At 41.9% G+C, this 18,212-nt stretch overlaps 1 protein-coding gene across 2 annotated transcripts in view; it reads right to left on the bottom strand.

Moving 5' to 3' along the window:
• crim1 (cysteine rich transmembrane BMP regulator 1 (chordin-like)) overlaps positions 1 to 18,212 on the bottom strand; it is an 88,045-nt gene that overhangs the window by 48,025 nt on the left and 21,808 nt on the right. For both annotated transcript variants that reach the window (XM_053509600.1, XM_053509599.1), the window contains exon 3: positions 367 to 609. In XM_053509600.1, the coding sequence (XP_053365575.1) occupies positions 367 to 609 (243 nt within the window). The remainder of the gene's footprint in view (positions 1 to 366; positions 610 to 18,212) is intronic.

Below are 18,212 nucleotides of genomic sequence, written 5' to 3'. Positions count from 1 at the left end.
CTGGAGAGCTATTCCGCAAGACTTCATCAAAAATACAAGAACATTTGGCTCTATAGAAGCAAAAATGAGCCTTTTGCACAGTACTGCACATACAGTACTACAACACATATGTAATTTACCAGACACTTCACTGTGTCAACAAGTGCTACCAACGTGTCAATAAGTGCTACCAACGCTCAGATAATATATTTTCTGTGTCATGTGACACCAAAGATTATAGCCCATACATTGGCCAGTGACTTTGTTAAGATTACAAACTGCTTAGCAACATTGTTTAAGGACACTGACAGCCACAAACTCTTTTGTTAGTCGTAACTCATAAATGTGTCTTTGCCCTCTCCTGAACATTAAGCTGTGCATTCTTACCTGGTTTGCACTCGTATAGGTCGCAGCACTCTCCGGGTTTGCCTGAGCTTTTGGAAACGAGGATGTTGAGGTATCCAGGTTGGCAGACTTTTCTCAGACACCCAGCGGGACTACACACACAGCGACTGGGCAGAGGGCAGCATTCGCCAGGTGGGGCATAACCTTCAATCAGCACTGAGTCTTCAGGACAGTGGGGAGAGAACTGTACCTCACACCTGGCCTTGGAGCAGTCAGGCCTCTCCTCTGTAAAACAACAGAGAGAGAGAGAGAGAGAAAGAGAGAGAAATAAGTATGTAATCTAATACTTTTGATCTCAGCTAATTGCTTGCATTGGGTATTTGTGGTAATTTGGCAGGGATGCAGGGATGTACTTAATACAGAATGTTTTGGTTATTATTATGTGGAGAGAAAAATCCCAACAGAGAAGCAAGATTATGACCTTGTAACCGCACTTGCCACTGTAGCTCATCTCTAATCACACTGTATCACTTAGTGATGGGAAAAAAAAAAAAGGAAAACAATACAAATCATTCGTTGAATTCAAAAGAATTATGTGAATTATGTGGATTGTGAACCTGAACGCATGGAGAGAATTGTGGTCCGAGTGCTAGAGTGGTCCAGCTGGGAACCAGGGGGGAGAGTATTAGCCAAAGGGCAAAGAGAATAAACCATGGAGGGCGGTGCACTGTCCAGTAAATCCCCTCAGTTTCTTTTTATGTCTCCACTCATTCCGCTTTAGAAAGCTAGCTTGCTATGTTAACGCCACCCGCGTTAACTAGCAGTAGTGAAACATCAAACACAACCCAGACTGTTTGGACCAAGTTACCAGAAGTGATTTGTTGCTGAAAGTGCGTCCTCGACTGGTTTTGAATGTGGGTTTTGGCAGGCAGCTGCTCTCCCCTCTTATCAGCCACCAATAGATCTTTTAGTGGGATCCAGTCCAAAACCATGCTGGTTAATAAGAAGAACAAATGTACCCTGATAGGCTTGGACACTGAAGTCCTGATTTCGCAAGTGCATCGTTCTGAATCAAGGTATACGTTACACGTTTTGCGCTACAGAACCCTTTGAGTCCTAAAAAAGGACGTTATGGACCAGGTAGATAGCGGTATCCTGTCTTTAAATGAGAGAATACTTGAAAACTAGCAAGTTCCTGTAATCCAGTATAGAGCTTCTATTAAAATTGGTTGGCATTAAGGGAAACTTCCTCTGATGTCGTAAAGAAACTGCCGATCTGATGGCTGACGCATAGTTTGCTGTGGTATGGTTTCCCGCAGTCTCACAGTATGTCCATGTACCTTTTCCATTGCATAATTGTACATGTGGAAGTAGGATGCGCCAATAGTATTGGCATCTCTGACGCCACATTATTGGTAACAGTGAACACTTACGCCAGTACCAATACAGGAGCTTAAAGATCTGTGTTCGATTTTATGAGGATGCAGACAAACAAACAGAACTTCACAAATTACCACACATGACTGCTGGAGACTGCTGTGCTGTACAAGGCAATAGAAAAACAATTCCAGTCAGCTGGTTTTCTGAATGGCAGACCTGATTGAGTCATATGGCAATGAAAATATCAGGGAAATGTAGGTGGTGTGGCAGCTAGTGTTAATGCCTCATGGCTCCAGGGGGGCTGGGGGCAGGTTACTGTCAAAAAACTACAGGTAGATAAAACACCTCTAGGTGTAGATGCTGCGGTCTTCACCAAAATGCTGACCTGCATTAGACAGTTAATGAACATGAATAAATAAATAAATGTGGGTTTGTTGATTCGTGCCTGATAAAATCACATTGCCTGATTTAAAAAAAAGTGGTTGTTTTTTTGTTTTTAATATCCATAAGGGTCAAAGTGCACCTCTTTGAAAGAAGCGCACTGAACACATCCTTGACATTCAGGAGACTGCTTACTCACATTCAACCTAAATTAAGAAGGAATGAAAGATTAGTAAAGACAACATACTTGTAGAAGGGAAAGGATAGGTAAATGTCAGTAGGACATGGAAGAAAAAAAAAACCCACGCAGGATGATATTTATGTAGGCCGAGTTCTTTCGGATGAAGCACACAGCCTCGAACACCCAAACGAAAGAAAGTACAGGAACTTTCACTTTTTGTAGAACATGAGTTCATAAAGACAGATACAAGTTCTGCTGTTTGTTTGGTATAAACCACGGCGAAAGACAAAGGCATCTAATGTATAAAATGCACCTATTATGCAGAGACAATGTGGCCCATTACTCCCTTTTGATGTGTGAGGCGAGAAGAGTCCTCAGTGGAGCTTCTCCTCTCTTAAGCAAGAGAGGGTAATTACCTCGACTGAAGGGTAGCAAGAGAAAGAGAGTAGAGGGAGAGCATAATGCCTGCAAATACACAATAAGAGTAGCAAAGAGACAGCTATTAAAAAGAAAACAGCTCATATTTAAGTGCAGTGTTTATGTGTCATTACACTAAAGCATGTTACGGCGTTTTTTTTTTTTTTCTTTTCTGGATGACGAACTGGAGAAAATGACGATAAAATTATGACTTGAATTCAAAATGAATTCAACAGCCAGAGAAACAGCATGAAGACATGAAGAGTGGCATGCTTATAAATCAGCTCTCAGGAAGAAAAAGAAAAGAAAACCGCTAACTTCTTTCAAAGTGCAAGAACGAGCAGGTGAAAAAAAGCGAAATCTAACCTGGTGAGAAAATAAGATCTGCATACATTTTCCAACATGTACGGCCTGCTGTAGAAGAAGCGCTGCAGAAGAGTGCATTAAACCAGGCAGAAAAGCTCACCGCGTGCACCGCTTTGCACTCGGAGGAAACGATTCGAAAGTGTTTCTGCGTTTGAAAGATGAATTCAGGAATATGTTTGAAGTTTTTTTTTTTTTCTTTTTAGAATAAAATGAGTGCCTATGCTGATGCTATAAATCGTTCCTAAATCCTTTCTCTCTCGCTCTCTCTCAAACCTTCTAGGCCGCTTTTCCATCTGCTCTTTCTGCCTGCCAAAACCCATCATAATGTGCTCAAAAGCCACACAAGACCATCAGTGGACAAATTCACTTTCCGTGTTCCATTTCTTGCTGATGGACCAACTTGGATAGACTTTTAATCAATTTGATCCATTTTCTCCTGGGAACATGAACAGCAGATCCAGGCCATGCCAATGACCTGCAAGAGCCTCTCAGCATTTCATAGCCACGTCTGTCCGTGCTCTTGTTTACCATGGGAGGATTGTGGGTAATGCCCTAAGCAAATTTTCCCCCATTTATTTTTGAGTAGAATATGGGCTCAGAACAGCAGGAATATGGGAACCCTAATAAGCACGCATTATGAGACGGAAATGGCTGTGCCCGGGTCATTTTTCGGTGCTGGGAAGTCAGGGAGAATGAGTACCATTAATGGAGTATTCACAAAAACGTCGAGCATGTCAGCGAAAAGAGAATGATAATAGTCCAATGTAGCAAAGCCCAGTTGCGGGAGAAGTTAAAAAAAAAAAAAGCTTTTTTTCCTTTCTTTTTTTTGTTGTAATGGTCTATGTTTGGCAGTATTGCAATCATCCCAGGGATCTGGGAGAAGCTAGAGTGACACATGTTCAGCCTGGAGAGAGGAACCTGCTGCTGTGCACAGTAATAAGGTCCAGACAGACCAGGCACTACTGCTGCACGACACACTCACACAAGTACTTCTGCCACTTCTGCTTCAATAAATAAAAATCTGACCTGTACTGTATGTCCAATTAAGGTGACGTCACCAAACTCCTGCTTAATATTGTCCAACTGAATGATCCAGGAATTCCTTAAATGCATCGTCTAATTATCTTGCATTCTTAACAGACACATTCTTCTAGCAAGAAATGCTTTGTTTTTTGTCACAATAAAGTCATTATTCGATATTCCAATATTCCATTGTATGACTGCAGGTTACCAGGTATAGTGTGGAGAGAAAAAGCAGAAAGAAAACAACAAGTAACAGCTTAATCTGGAGAAAAAAAAACACTATTTATTCTATCCAGCTGGCCTATGTCTTCCCATTTAAAACTATTAAAGTGGGCTTATTTCAGCTTATATGAATTTGCGCAGTGCCAGTCAAACTCATTAGTTAAAGTGACCCATAAATGCTAAAAAAACAAAAAAAAAACAATGCAGGATTGAGCAAGCAAATGTGATATCAAACAGAAATCTCATTCAAGATGCATAAAGCGGAACAGCTTGTATCTAATACGCCTAGATGTGAGACTATGCAATAAGTAAGCAAGGATTCTTCAGATTCTGGTTAAAAGGCAATCACTGGTAGAGTAGACAGATACAAATGAGGATAAAGATGCAAAACAAACACAGACTATATACTTGGCCTTCTATCTCACAGCATCACTTATATAAATACGCCATTAACTGATGCAGATGATTTCTTCAATATTCATCGAAATAAATAATGAAACGCAAAACCCAAAACCCAAAGCAAATTACTGTGCACCTAATAACGGCTACAAGTAGGCTCGGCTTGCATTTTTCTTGCACTATTGAGCAACGCAGTAAGAGAAATCATGCTGGCTGCTGTGAAACATGACTCCTAAGCGTGAGAATTGCTCAGAGCCAAGCTGCTGTAATGAAATGCCTCTCTTCTCCCATTCCCCGCCTCGTATTTCAGCCAGCTGTGGACGCGCCATGCAGACGGAGGCAGCGGAGGGTATCCATGGAGAGGGATGGGATTAAAATGAGCCGGCATCGATACGATCCTCCATTGACTCATTAACAACCATGTTTAATCTAGTCTGTCAGAGGGAACATGCTGCAGCCCAACACACACAAACGCACACGTTTTGCTGAACAAAAGGCTCTATGGGGTCTCGGGTGAATTACAACGGTGCAGACATTTACGGTAAAGAGACAGATATTCAGTAAACTTTCTAGAGTGCAAAATCCTCCAGTGACCCATCACTACCTGTTTACAGCACAGTAAAGCCAGATTTATCGAGTCACTCGAACGGCTTATGGAAAACAACTGCCTTAATGCTGTTCGTCCGACTTGCCCAGTACAAATGAGTACCAAACATACATGCATTTAATTAAGACACCACAAGAGATTAGTACCGTAAATTTTCATTAAACGTCTGAATAAACACAGGGGCTTTCAAAAACTGTTTTTTAATACATGGAAAGAAAAAAAAAAACTTTGGTCATAAGGAAAATCATAAAACACGATATTACGCTGCTGCAATATCCAGGAACATTTATTCTGATTATATACTACTGTACATCACCAAACCTGCCAACCTTTATGCATTCTGCACAGGAGCTCTGCATTTTAAAATGGGAGGATACTAATACAAGTTATCACTCAAACTCTCCCAATAAAAAGGTCATGAGTTAATCAGCAAAGGAATTTGGAATGATTTGTAAAAAGATATACTGTAGGACTCCCCAATATTAACCAGTGCTTCCTGGAAGTCCTGCCCCCTTCCCCCAGTCTAATAAGCTTCCCTATGTGCCTTCTCGCCCAGTCCGGCTAACATTAGAAAGGTTACTCTCACTCATTCATCACCTACAGTATTTTTCTGCTTTATCCGGTATTCTGGGGCGCGGGGGGGCTGGAGCCGATCCCAGGAGACTTAGGGCACAAGGCTGGGTACGTCCTGGATAGGGTGCCAATCCATCACAAGGCACACACACATACACTCACTTATTCACACACTACAGGCAATTTGGGAATGCCAATAAGCCTAATCTGCTTGTCTTTGGACTGTGGGAGGAAACCAGAGTACCTGGAGGAAATTAGAAATGTTAATACAATTAAAATATTTTTATTAGGGAAACCTATGAAAAATAATCAAGTCAACGGCTGAGAAAAGGCAAACACGACTTTTTTGGGTTCCAACCGAAAAGATTAACCAAACCTAATGGATCTAACATAGCAGCAAGTGATAAAACATGCTCTTTTTGATTAGCCTTCTCCTGTGTCAGTCAGGGCAGATGCTCAAATACCTACAGTAGCATTAAAAGTGAAAATTTCAGCCATGTGAGTATGAGACTGCCAATTTAAGAACCAAAAAAAAAAAAAAAGACAGATAATATCAAAAATATAATGTTTTCATGATATTTCAAAATGGAAAATTGCAGGGGGGCGGGGGGGGGGACGGGGGTGTTTGGTGGGGGTGGTGCACAAACCTACTGCAGACTAAGACATCCTTCTGACTATCTATTGAGTACAAGCACAATTCTGAAAGTTTCCTTCGGACCTCTTGTCACTAAGGCAACCTTTTCCTTTTCCACTTGTTTCTCTGGTAACGAAGACGGTCTGTGCTCGCTCATCCTTCATCCTTCAGGCTTCCACAATGGCTCCTCCAAATGGCTTTGTCCGGCTAAGAGCCTGGAGCCTGAGTGCGGTGAAAGTGGCCTAGAGAGAGATCTGTACTGAACACAGCATCATTAGACAATGATGGACTGTCCCTTTGTACCTCATTCAAAAACACATCCACAACAGGGTCTGCAGCTGCCTTAACATCTGTATTATTGATAGGTCTTAGATGACTGCTGGGTTCTGAATGTAGGCACGAACCAAGGAAAAAGATAATAAAGGTTGAAAACCACCTGAAAGCATCCCAGTCTATATATATATAAACAGATACATTAGCCAACTAGTTAACATTTTGTTCCTGAAGCTGATGTGTAGGAAACCAAATTTAGGGCCAAATTGTGATATCTAGGTGACGACTGGCTCAGGACTACTCCAAAATTGCAGCTCTTCTGTGATGTTCCCGGTCTGCAGCGGTCAGGACCTTAAAAAAGCATTATAAGGAAGGAAAACCGGCACACTGCTGAATGTGGGGAGTGAAGGCTGGCATACTGGAGCTCAAATTGGTGAAAAAGTTGGAGTGAAAATGCTGGTTCAGACAGAAAGGTGTCAGAACACACTGTGCATCGCGGTTTGTTGCGTACTGAAGCGCATAGCCACAGACTGGTTGGGATACCCATGCTGTCGGGAAAAAATTTCAATGCCAAAAGTGCCTACAATCAGAACTGGATCACAGAGCAGTGTAAGAAAAAGGCCTGGACTGATGGACCACATTTTTTTTTTCACATCATAATGTAAATCGCTTACCTGGGGAAGAAATGACACTACCTTACACAGCCCTTCATGGAAACGTTATTCCTTCATGACAGTGTTCCTCTTTTAGCAAGATAATGGTTCAAGAATGGTTTGAGGAACACAACGAGGAGTTTAAGGTGTTAGCCTCCAAATTCTCCAGATCTCAATTCAACTGAGCTTCTTGCTGGAACCGCAAGTCCAATCAATGGAGGCACCAGCTTACAGAGCTTAAAAGATCTGCTCATAATGCCTAAGTCCATGCCTTGAGACAACATGGCTATTTTAAAGGCAAAACGTAGGAATATTAAAAGAGTGGTCATAATGTTATGCCTGATAGATACAGTAGTATACACACACACACACACACACACACACACACACTTCACTTAACCCTGCCTACACAAGACTGCGGACCAGGGACCGTCTTGCACACGACCTTAGAATCGTTTCAATTTTTATGCAAATCCATGCAATCAATTATGAGTTACAGCTGCTCGAGTAAATTAAACTCTGCTCTGAAAGCATTCACTGCCAAGGGCGAAGGATGTTTTGCCCACAGTTTTGGTTTTGGTCAGGAATTACCACTACGATGCATCATTGCTGTTTATACCTACCCATTACCTCTCGGAGCTTACACAAATATTTCACTAGAAATAATCCTTGACGAGCATTAGAACTTTGCATCCTTCCACCCACCATATTTGTTATCCAGCACACAGGATCAAAACGTACCTGCTGGGCGTTTAAACAATGCACTCGGGTTCCCTGTGGAGGGAAAAAACTTCTCGACAGCATCTTTAATAAGACACAAAGAACTAGACTGCATTCAAACGAAAATAGAATGCAGCACGCTTAATATGGAAAGATAACCAGAAATGAAATGAGGGGTCTTAGAGCAGCTCCTGAAGGGTATTGATAAAGGTGGGAGCACTTGAACCACCACCGCCTGCTCCAAAGGAGGAAAAAAATAAACCCACTGCAAACCATATTCATCCGTTTTCTTCTCCGCCATTCGTGTATAATTCAGTTTAGACGAACTTTATTGTGCTTCCACATCAGAAGCATGTATATCTGCCACCATTAAGCACTCATTAGCTCTATCAGTAGCTCGCTTAGTGGAGAAAGCGCTTTATTAGCCCGGAGGGAGTATGGATTTTGTTCATCTACGCGACCATCAGTGTGCGGATGAAGCCTTCAGCGTGAAAGGAAAGACAGAGACGTATGCGATCTCGCGACAACCCGATGGCGTGTACAAGATGATTCATTAGCTTATAAACAGAATCGGTATAAATGTTGCATTTGAAGAAAGAGATTATCAGATCACCTCTGAGCACTGGCTCTGGTAAGTGACAGCTGCTTGCGGGGTGATTATTGGATTTGACGCAGAGACTGACAGCGTGTGAATTCTCTTTCTTCACATCTACACTCTCTGTAGAATGTAATAGCAGATGATAAAGATAGATCTGTAAATATAATACAGATGAAATAAAAAAAAAAAGAAAAAGACAACAAGGACAACTTCTGGAAGGCCTCCATGCTGTGATGGCTTCGGTGTTGTCCGATACACTCAGAGCTGTGCATGTCATTGTAGAGTCAGCACAAGCTGCAAGTAAAGCCACAGTCATCATATCCAGTTAACAATATCATCCAACTGATGGCTGAAGCGCTTCTCTGCATGACGAGCCGAAGAGAAAAATTGTGTGAGTAAGAAAGGAAAAAACAAGCAGAAGACAGTATGAGATATGAAAAGAGTAAACCGTAGTGAAAGGTGAGAGCTGGTGGGGGGGCATGGAAGAAAATAGAGATGGACAGACAAAAGAGTGAAAGAAAGGAAGAACAAAGAGTTAGGTGGACAAGTAGGAAAGTGTGCGGCTCGCTGACCCAGAGCCAGAAAAACAGAGGAATCGATGTGTTTTGGACTAGCAGTCAGACGCAGAAGTTTGCATAAATAATGCATCTCCGTTTTCATTCCTGTGATCTGTAATCTGCATATAGAGATATGCTCAAATATATTTTTTGGTCTTTATTTTACTGCAGCCAGAGCACACTCATGCTCATGTTCATTTAATATCTGTTTGATATCTGTGTGTGTGTTTGTGTAGCGTACTAAAGCCAGACATAAAACTGTGTCCATTCTGTGAAAGCAAAAAAAACACTAGAAAGAAAACTAGCCAGTGCCCATCCAGCACAGGGCACACACACACACTGCGGGCGATTTGGGAACGCCAATTAACCCAATCTGCATGTCTTCAAACTGTGGGAGGAAACCAGAATCCCCTGAGGAAACACCACACACACAGACCCAAGGCAGGGATTGAACCCTTGACCCTGGAAGTGTTAACACAGTGCTAACCCCAATGCCATGACACGACAGCCCCATCAACATTCCGTCACCATCTGGGAATACAGTCGACCCCCAAAATTACGCTAGGGGTTACGTTCCCAGAGCACCTGCGAAACCACAAATTTTAAATGTGGTTAATAAATTTTTTTTTTTAAAGCCTAAAAATTCCTCTTTTTACAGTAAATATGCTCCCAAAATACTTAGATTTCATTTCAAACTCAGTGTAATACATTACCCTTAAAAAAGAATATAAAGGTCAACCCGTATACTGTACAGTACTGTACTGCTGTGTTTCCTGCAGTGCTAGAATGTAAAATACTGATGATACCCCTATATATACTGTCATCCCTACAAGCACGCTTTCTTCAGTATGTGCCCTCGTTTTCTTTGGTACCAGCACTGTAGGGTGAAAACAGTAATAATTTACCATCCCAAGCCGTGTTTTCCTCTACAGTTGCTTTGTGTTCTCTACAGTACTAAAAACTTTATCCAGTATTATATTTTATAGGGAAATTTCCGTTATTATTTATTTTAGAAAACGAGTAAATTAGATTGTTCTTAATAGTTTATTGTTAAAACGCATGGAAAATTATATATTGCCAGGAAAAAAGATTTGTAGAAAAAATCTGTAAAGGACTGAGGCCACGAACCCTGACCTGCAGGGGTCCACTGTATTACCAAGTCTCTTTCATAGACTTTATATTTGCAAGATGCAAATTTTTCTAAAGCAAAACCATGTGGAGGAACACAGCATGAATAATTTGAGTAAGAAAAATTATCTCCAAAGGCAGCAGCTCAATCTTGTAAGTCGACCCTCACTCAACCACCCTCAAAAAGCTTGAACCGTACTCAACAGACAGTAAAAATCCTAAAACCATTATCACAAAAATAATACTGAAGAGAGAAATAAAGGCTGGCTCCCAGCTCTGGCCGAGGCAGCCGGGGTTTACCTTACCGCTCCATGCATGCGGGCTGACAGTGAGCGACTATTCAGCACGGCTGCACACATTCTGGATGATAAGAGAAATAGACTGTCTCTTAAAAATGCAGAAATTCTGATATTTATAAAAAGTGCCTGCCCTCACTGCTTACTAATAAGTAGCCAAATACAAATGTTGATTTGATGTCTGAGTTTATTTGAAAACGTTCGGTGCAGAGGTTCGATTTGTTCTTCCTCCTTGCTTCATGAGCTACACTTTAACACGAGTGAGTATAGCAGGACGGTCGTGTTTTAGATAAGAATTTCTGCATTTGTGAGAGCCATTTGTAAATTCTTGCTCTTTAGCTGACCTTAGAGTTTCAAGGGAAAGGAATATGTTGCCATTAATTAAGTAAAAGTTGTAAATTTATTATACTTTCTCAGATTTTAATTGTATTTGTGTGTTAAGAATAGTTATTTTTCACAGCAATAACTAGTAACCAAACAAATCAGCCCCAAAAACCCTGCACGGAGCACCCCTAGTGCATATTTCAGTTAAGAAGCTGGGGTCAAAGTTCAGGGTTAACAGCCTTGCTCTAGGGCTTAACAGTGACAACTTGGCAGTGCCGGGATTTAAACCCCCAACCTCCAGATCACTAACCCAGAGGCTTAACCATTTGAGCTGACTGATAATTTAATAGTGCTAACAAAAAAAAGTGCTTGTAGTAAGGAAACTGTTGACTCATGATACATTATGTAGCCAAAATTAAGTGTATATCTGGGTACCGTTTCTAAAACATTGAGCAGTTCTTGCACTCTAAGAAATTCTAAAAAAACTCTTCAGATTTTGGTCCATGGCTATGGGAATACACATGAAGAGCACAAGAACTCAGTGTCTAATTCCCACGCATCTTGATAGGGTGGTCCCCCATGACGACGGTTACCAACCAGGAGGGGGTGCAAGCCAAGGTCTTTCTCGGGCACACATAAAGCTGCCAACGGCAACGTCAGTTCTCAAACTGCTGCTCACACACCATCAGAGGGCGATGTAATACACTCGGAGGAACGCCCTGATTGGTAGACCCGGATCATCGCTATGATTGATGTGGGAGTGCAGATATGCCACCGCTCTCTCAAGGCTCCCAGCTACAGATAACTGTAGCATCACCTGGAAATCAAACCCGCGATCTCCAGGTAAAAGAGAAAACGCGGTTCTGTTGCGCCACTCGGGAGCCGAGGGCAGGATTTATCTTAAAGTGTGTTCAGTGGGGTTGAAGTCAAGCGTTCGTCCATATCAACTTTGGTATGGAACTTTAGTATATCTTAGTATATCTTTATGGATCTCAAGTTGTGTACATTGGCATCCTTGTCATTTGGGCTCCGTAGTTCCGGTAAAGGATAATCTTAATGATACAGCATACAAAAACATTCTAGACAATTATGTGCTTCTGGGTTTGGGTTGGAGAAGACGTAGATACAAGTATGAAAGTCAGATATCAACATACTTAGAGCACATAGTGTACATAACAAAACGTCATTTTTAATCGGATGGTAGATCTGTACACGGAAAAAGAAAAAACATAAAAAAAAAAATAACACAATGCATGTGCCGGCTGTTTAATGTCCACATGACCAGCCATTTTCACTGCCACACTGAGACGAACTGCGCAAGACTAGGAAGTAGCTAAGCTTATTTTGTAGGATTGTTCCTCCCATGACTTAATTTTTAACCATGAATCGTTAAACTAACATGATTTGTCACTTTTCCTTTTGTTCAGACGCGTTGTAGAAATATGACCCCCTACCCGTGAAGCATAAACGGAAACAAGCAGCCTGTCGAACCGAGCTCCCAAACCTTCCCACTTCACCCGTCTGCCATCTTTGTCTGATTTGGAGCCAGGAAGAACCCTGGTGTTTGTGTGTGCATGTTACAAATGCGATTCCTGCGCCACATGCTGACTCCCCGCCTGAGAAATAAACATGAGCCTCAATAACACAGTAAGAGAATGAGCTCATGAAGAAGGAAGCCTTGCTTCGAAACACAGCATGAGTGATCCACCCTGATCTGTTATACACAGTTAGAGACACTGAGGCACTTCTGCTGTTTGCTGTACAGACGTGTTATTGCCCATTTTCATTTCTCTTCGTTGTGTGCCTTTTGCAAATAATGGAACATTTGCTAGGAAGAGGAAAATCCATGGCAAGTGGTCAGGGCCATACATCAGCTTATTTCTGTCAATAACCACAAAAAAAAGCCAATAGAGCAAAATGAAGGAGAGTTACGGCTCAACAACTTTGCTGAGCTGAAAACTGTAGGCAGGTCTACCAGGCATGAGGATCGCTGAGTCCTTCGTAAAGAGATTAATTACAGTCAAAATAATCTAAAACAACACCGAATACTCGGTGACAAACTTTCATTGTCTTTCATGCTTTTATTTTATTTACTGTGACCTTGTGTGTATATATGTGTGTGTGTGTGTGTGTGTGTGTATATGTGTGTGTGTGCACACGTGCCTGTAAGGGTGGGGCTCATCAGGAGCCAGAAGGATTAGAGCTCTGCTGTCTTATTAAAAACCTTCAGTTTCTGGAAAAAACATGCCGTCTCCACCTCCAGCAAACACGGACGCCGTGAAGTGGGTAATTACATCATCAGGCGAAAACATCGTTCACCATGTTCTCAACGTTACTCTTTTCAGTGAACAGATGAAAAGCCTGCCACATTTCCGCACAAACACTGCGCCGCAGCATTCCCCAGAAACAGTCCTAGATTACAAATGTTTCACTTTAAGATAAATGGAAAAGTAGAACAAATCACACTGACCCCACAAAAAGTCTAATCTGTGTTCATGTGCGAGTCCATGATAGAAAATAAGATTAGTTCCAAATTCTTTAGAGGATTAAGTACATCTGGTGTGTAGAAAAAAAGAAAAAGAAAAAAAAAGTGTGAATGATGGACTTGATTTCTGCATTCCCTGAAACACTTGCAGCGGGAAACAATTTCAAAACGAAAGCCGAAGCTCATGTGCTCTGTAGTTCTGTCTATTGAAGATTTCACAGCGTATCGCAGCTTGTCTTAATAAACGCCACGGATATTCCTAGCCTTTGCGGCCTGAAAGTGCGTCTATTCATTGATCACGGCTGTAGTGCCAGCGCAACACTTGCAAGGTGATGGAAATCTCAGTGTTATGGATGTTGTTGGGTTTTCAGCCCGAATAAACTCAGCCGTATGATGAATAACTGAAAACGGAAACGCGAGGGTTTGAAAATGCAGTGGGGTTGTCACATAAAAAAAGTCAACACAGCTTTCTCCGCAGGGTTCCTTATAAACCCACTTTCCGTGTACTTTCGCACGCTTTTTCTGAAATCCCCCCCTCTCCCCCTCCTCTCCTTCTCTCACCACGGGGTCATTAGATGGATTAGGATTAGAATGCTCCCAGCGGAAAGACTGTAATTGGGGCCAGTTTGGACTGCTTGCATCTCTCCTGCTGGCTCAACCCTTGGGGTAATAAAAAAAAAAAAGGGACCATTTTCAAACACCTCCGCATCCCTCCGTCAAACAGACAGACAAACAGGGAGGGAGAAGGAAAAGCAGTAAAGGAGGAATTCTTTCTGAGTGACTCGGTCCTCAGCTATGCACTCCACCCACGCTGGCTGGAAATGGCTAGATTCTAAGAGTGTTTAAGCCAGGCTGACACCCACCTACTCTCGCTTTCTCATATCCTCCCAACCAGCCTGCCTCATGCGTGTTTCAGGAAGCTTCGAGGACCGGTCTTCCAGGAGAAAAACACAGAGTGAGTGGGGAGCCGTCTCGACTGAAATGAGCTGGTGTAAGATGAGTGCTTCAGATGGAATGGCAAATGAAAGCGATCGTCCGAGCGGGCCGAAATAAATAACGAGGATGTGGTCCGGATGAAATTGCCACCCCGCGTTGAGAAATGACTTGAAAGATTAGTGTGTTTCTAACATGAAAAACAGGCAGGGGAGATGAGAGGGAGCAGGAAAAAAAAGACGCTCGGCGTAATGACTTCATCTCCATGCTCCGTGCTTCCCTTTGGAAAGCCTATGAACGCAATGTGAATAATGACTCGACTTGAAAGAAGAATTTCACTTTCGTACAGGAAACCGACATTTAATCGTTTGTTTGAGGAGTCGATGTAAATGCTTTATCTTCTGTTAACGCTGAAAAAAAAAAGAGAAAAACTAAACAAACCGAGGTGACGGTCGGACTGACCGCTAATGATGTCACAGTTGCAGTGCAGTTCATTATCAAAGTAAGGAAAGCGCGGTATCAGACATCTCGTCTCCAGATAATTAGCAACCGATAAGGGCAGCGCAATTATGAAGTGCGTCTGGTAAGCTCTGTGTGAAAGTTCACGAGGGCATGTTCGGCTGCTTGTTTGGGTTTCGGCTCTCCCTTTGAAAATACTCGCGAAAACAAACACCGTTATTCGGAGACGTGGCGCGATGGGAGCTTTCAAAACTCTCTCTTTCAATCTGTCCTTATTCCTGCTCTGTCCGTTGTTCGGTCTGTCCTTGAGGCACTGGAGGAGTGCGACATTCCGCTGTAGAGTTGCTCTTCCTGCATTCCTGCCATAGCACAGTTAGTCATGCAGAACCTTGCACAGCAAGGGTCCACAAATTATTTCTCAACATGTGTTCTACAGGGTTATTAATAAGCACAGAGTGCTGTACACAGGACGCCCATGGGGGGAGGTTGGGGGACGCTTTAAAAGGGCTTGCGTGGTGTGTTTGTGTGTGTGTGTGTGTGTGTGTGTGTGTGTGTGTGTGTGATGGTCTACCCTGTTTGGCAATAATTAGACAAATAAGGTTAAACCACAAGCCTTGCCCTCTGAAGATTATCATGCAACGCAGCGCGTGCACTAATTTCATCGAACAAATGTTTAAATAATTCTGTCACCATGTGACGGTAGCTGAATAGCAGATTTTATCCCCTGAAAGGTCAGTAAACAGAAACGTATCAGCTATTCTTCTTTACATCATTACATCTGCACAGTGCTTGTTTGTGTGCTGCTTTTTTTTTTTTTTTTTTTGCTGGTGGCATTATGTTTGTACTTTAAGCCCTGCAGGTCAGTTACAAAGTGTGTGGAACGTGCTTTGGGAACAAAAAAAAAAAAAAAAAGTGACCCAAACAGCAGCTGCAAACAAGGCATTGCCACAAGCACTGCCCGGAAAATGCTAAGTACGGCTCTGAGTTATTGCATCCCATTCAGAGAGCTTTTCACAGCTGACATTATTAAAACCTGGGATCTATGTAAAGCTTGAATTGCTCATCCATTCATGAACAGCTTTGGTAAGAGGGATGGGGGGGTGGGGGACCATACATGGCGGTTACACCCTTCCCGTTCCCAAATCCTTTATTGCCGTTCTTACATTCATGCACGTCCATACAGCACATACAGCACACACACACACACACACACACACACACACACACACACACACACACACACACACAGACAATACATTTGACGTTCCTGCTGAACAAATAAAAGCTCAGTGCAGGAATTAATCATATAAATCACTCAGCAGGTAGATTGACGGAGATTGATCAGCTGATTGCCAGCATATTACCTGCACGACAATATAACAAAAAAGTGTCTTCCTCTCATCTTGTCTTGTTCTTTTCATCTCCCTCTCTTGAGATTTTGACATTTCCAAAAATCTGGCTCTCCAATCAAAAAAAAAAAACACCATGCATATAAAAACGACCATGTCTCTCCTCATGTGCTGTAGATTTTAAAGAAACTGTCTGAGCAATGCCAGGCTATTACAGATGTTACATAATTTTTTACCTTTTTTTTTTTTTGCACACAAAACCCCTTTACAGAATATCGATTCAGTGTGATGTTACGCTGCTTTATGCAACTTGTCACAGTGGGATGTTTACTTTATTATTCCTGCTATCTGTGATTTTCAGGCTTTATTAATTTCTACACACGGGACGCTTTTGCAAGTCTACATTCCTCTCTGTTCACTCATTCATCCATCTATATCGTCTATCCCAGTATACCAAGTAGACTTACCTGGCATGTCTTTAGACTGTGAGAGGAAACCGACCAAGCAAAGACATGCAGAACTCCAGGCACACAGGATCAAACCCTCGACCCTGGCGGCGTGAGGCCACGATGCTACCCACTATGCCAGCGTGCCATAGATTTCTCACAGTGGTAACTTATGTTAATTCCTAGTAGACATTGAATCCTGAGTTTTAATATGAATAAATAAATAATACGTTGGATGATTAAGGGTTTAAAGATTTCTCAAGTTCCATTCTCACTGATCTCTTAAAATATATAATAAACCGGCTTGGTGTTACCATCCAAGTGACATAATTAGTAATATTAAGTAATATGTAATGATATGCCATGCTGAACCCGGATCATATTTTAAAAGAATTTAAGAAAACAAAGAAAAAAAAACTACTTTTTTTTTGACAATTGTGTCCCAGATGCCCCACCCTCCCCACACCACCCATACTATGCCCTGCAGCAGTTTTGATGGATCTATGCTATGCTCTTTGTCCATGCCAAACAATTCACCAGGCTGCAGTGATCCAGTCATAGCCATTAGACAGATGTAAGAGGATATCGCTTCAAAAAGCCCTACAGTTGTGCCGAGACCGCTCACGAGACGAGCACGTAACCTCGCCCCTGAGAGTATTCAATCGTTACAGTGATAAAACTTTGTGTTCATGTCTGAGCAACAGCAATATCTATCTGCTGCCCGTTGAGAGGATCACATCTCTCATAGAAACATGTAAAAATACCGCCTGCATGAGTTAATCAGCAGATATCTTCTTAAACCATAAATCTGTAGCATTTAAAGACACTGTCAGCATCTATTAATCTGTTTTCTACAGTATTGTTTTTTTTTTTGGCAAGCTGTGTCACAGAGCATTAACATCACCATCTCAGCACACTCAGTGAGTGGGATCAGAACATGATTCCTCCAAATGGGTTGGTAGTAAGGGACAAATCAGAGCATCTGACCAGCAATCTGGTTTTTAAAAGGTAGGATCTAACCAAGGAAACTGGTACTGGACTTTAACCTGGGGTTACACACAAGATCTTTAATACTTGCCAATACCTAATACTCTCTGATCTTTCCTTACCGTAATGCTATCTTCCATTGGACTGTTAATTAAATATGACCTTGAATGCATTACAGCACAACTGAAACGTAGAATTAGCCTGTAATTGTCATTTTATGGGCTGTTATTTTTTGCTATAATTTCACCCAAATTGATCTCAAGATCCTCTATGGACTTAAAGGTGATTTATGTTAAACCACCGTGTTCAGAAAGTAAGCTGGTGAGAAAAAACATGCAAAAAAAAAAAGAGAGAAAAAAACAAGGATGCTATCCTTTGAAAAAGAAATATTCATGGTTTCCCAAGTAAGATGCGGCCCATATTATTTATGCAATTCAAGTTTTATTCCATGTGTTCATGGCGTGTTCTGCACTCATTTCCATGCAACTCCAATGAAT

Source organism: Clarias gariepinus, chromosome 13 (assembly GCF_024256425.1).
Source record: "Clarias gariepinus isolate MV-2021 ecotype Netherlands chromosome 13, CGAR_prim_01v2, whole genome shotgun sequence".
Lineage (NCBI taxonomy): Eukaryota > Metazoa > Chordata > Actinopteri > Siluriformes > Clariidae > Clarias > Clarias gariepinus.
Note: the sequence above shows the minus strand (reverse complement) of the source record. Positions and strands in the feature narration are given on the sequence as shown.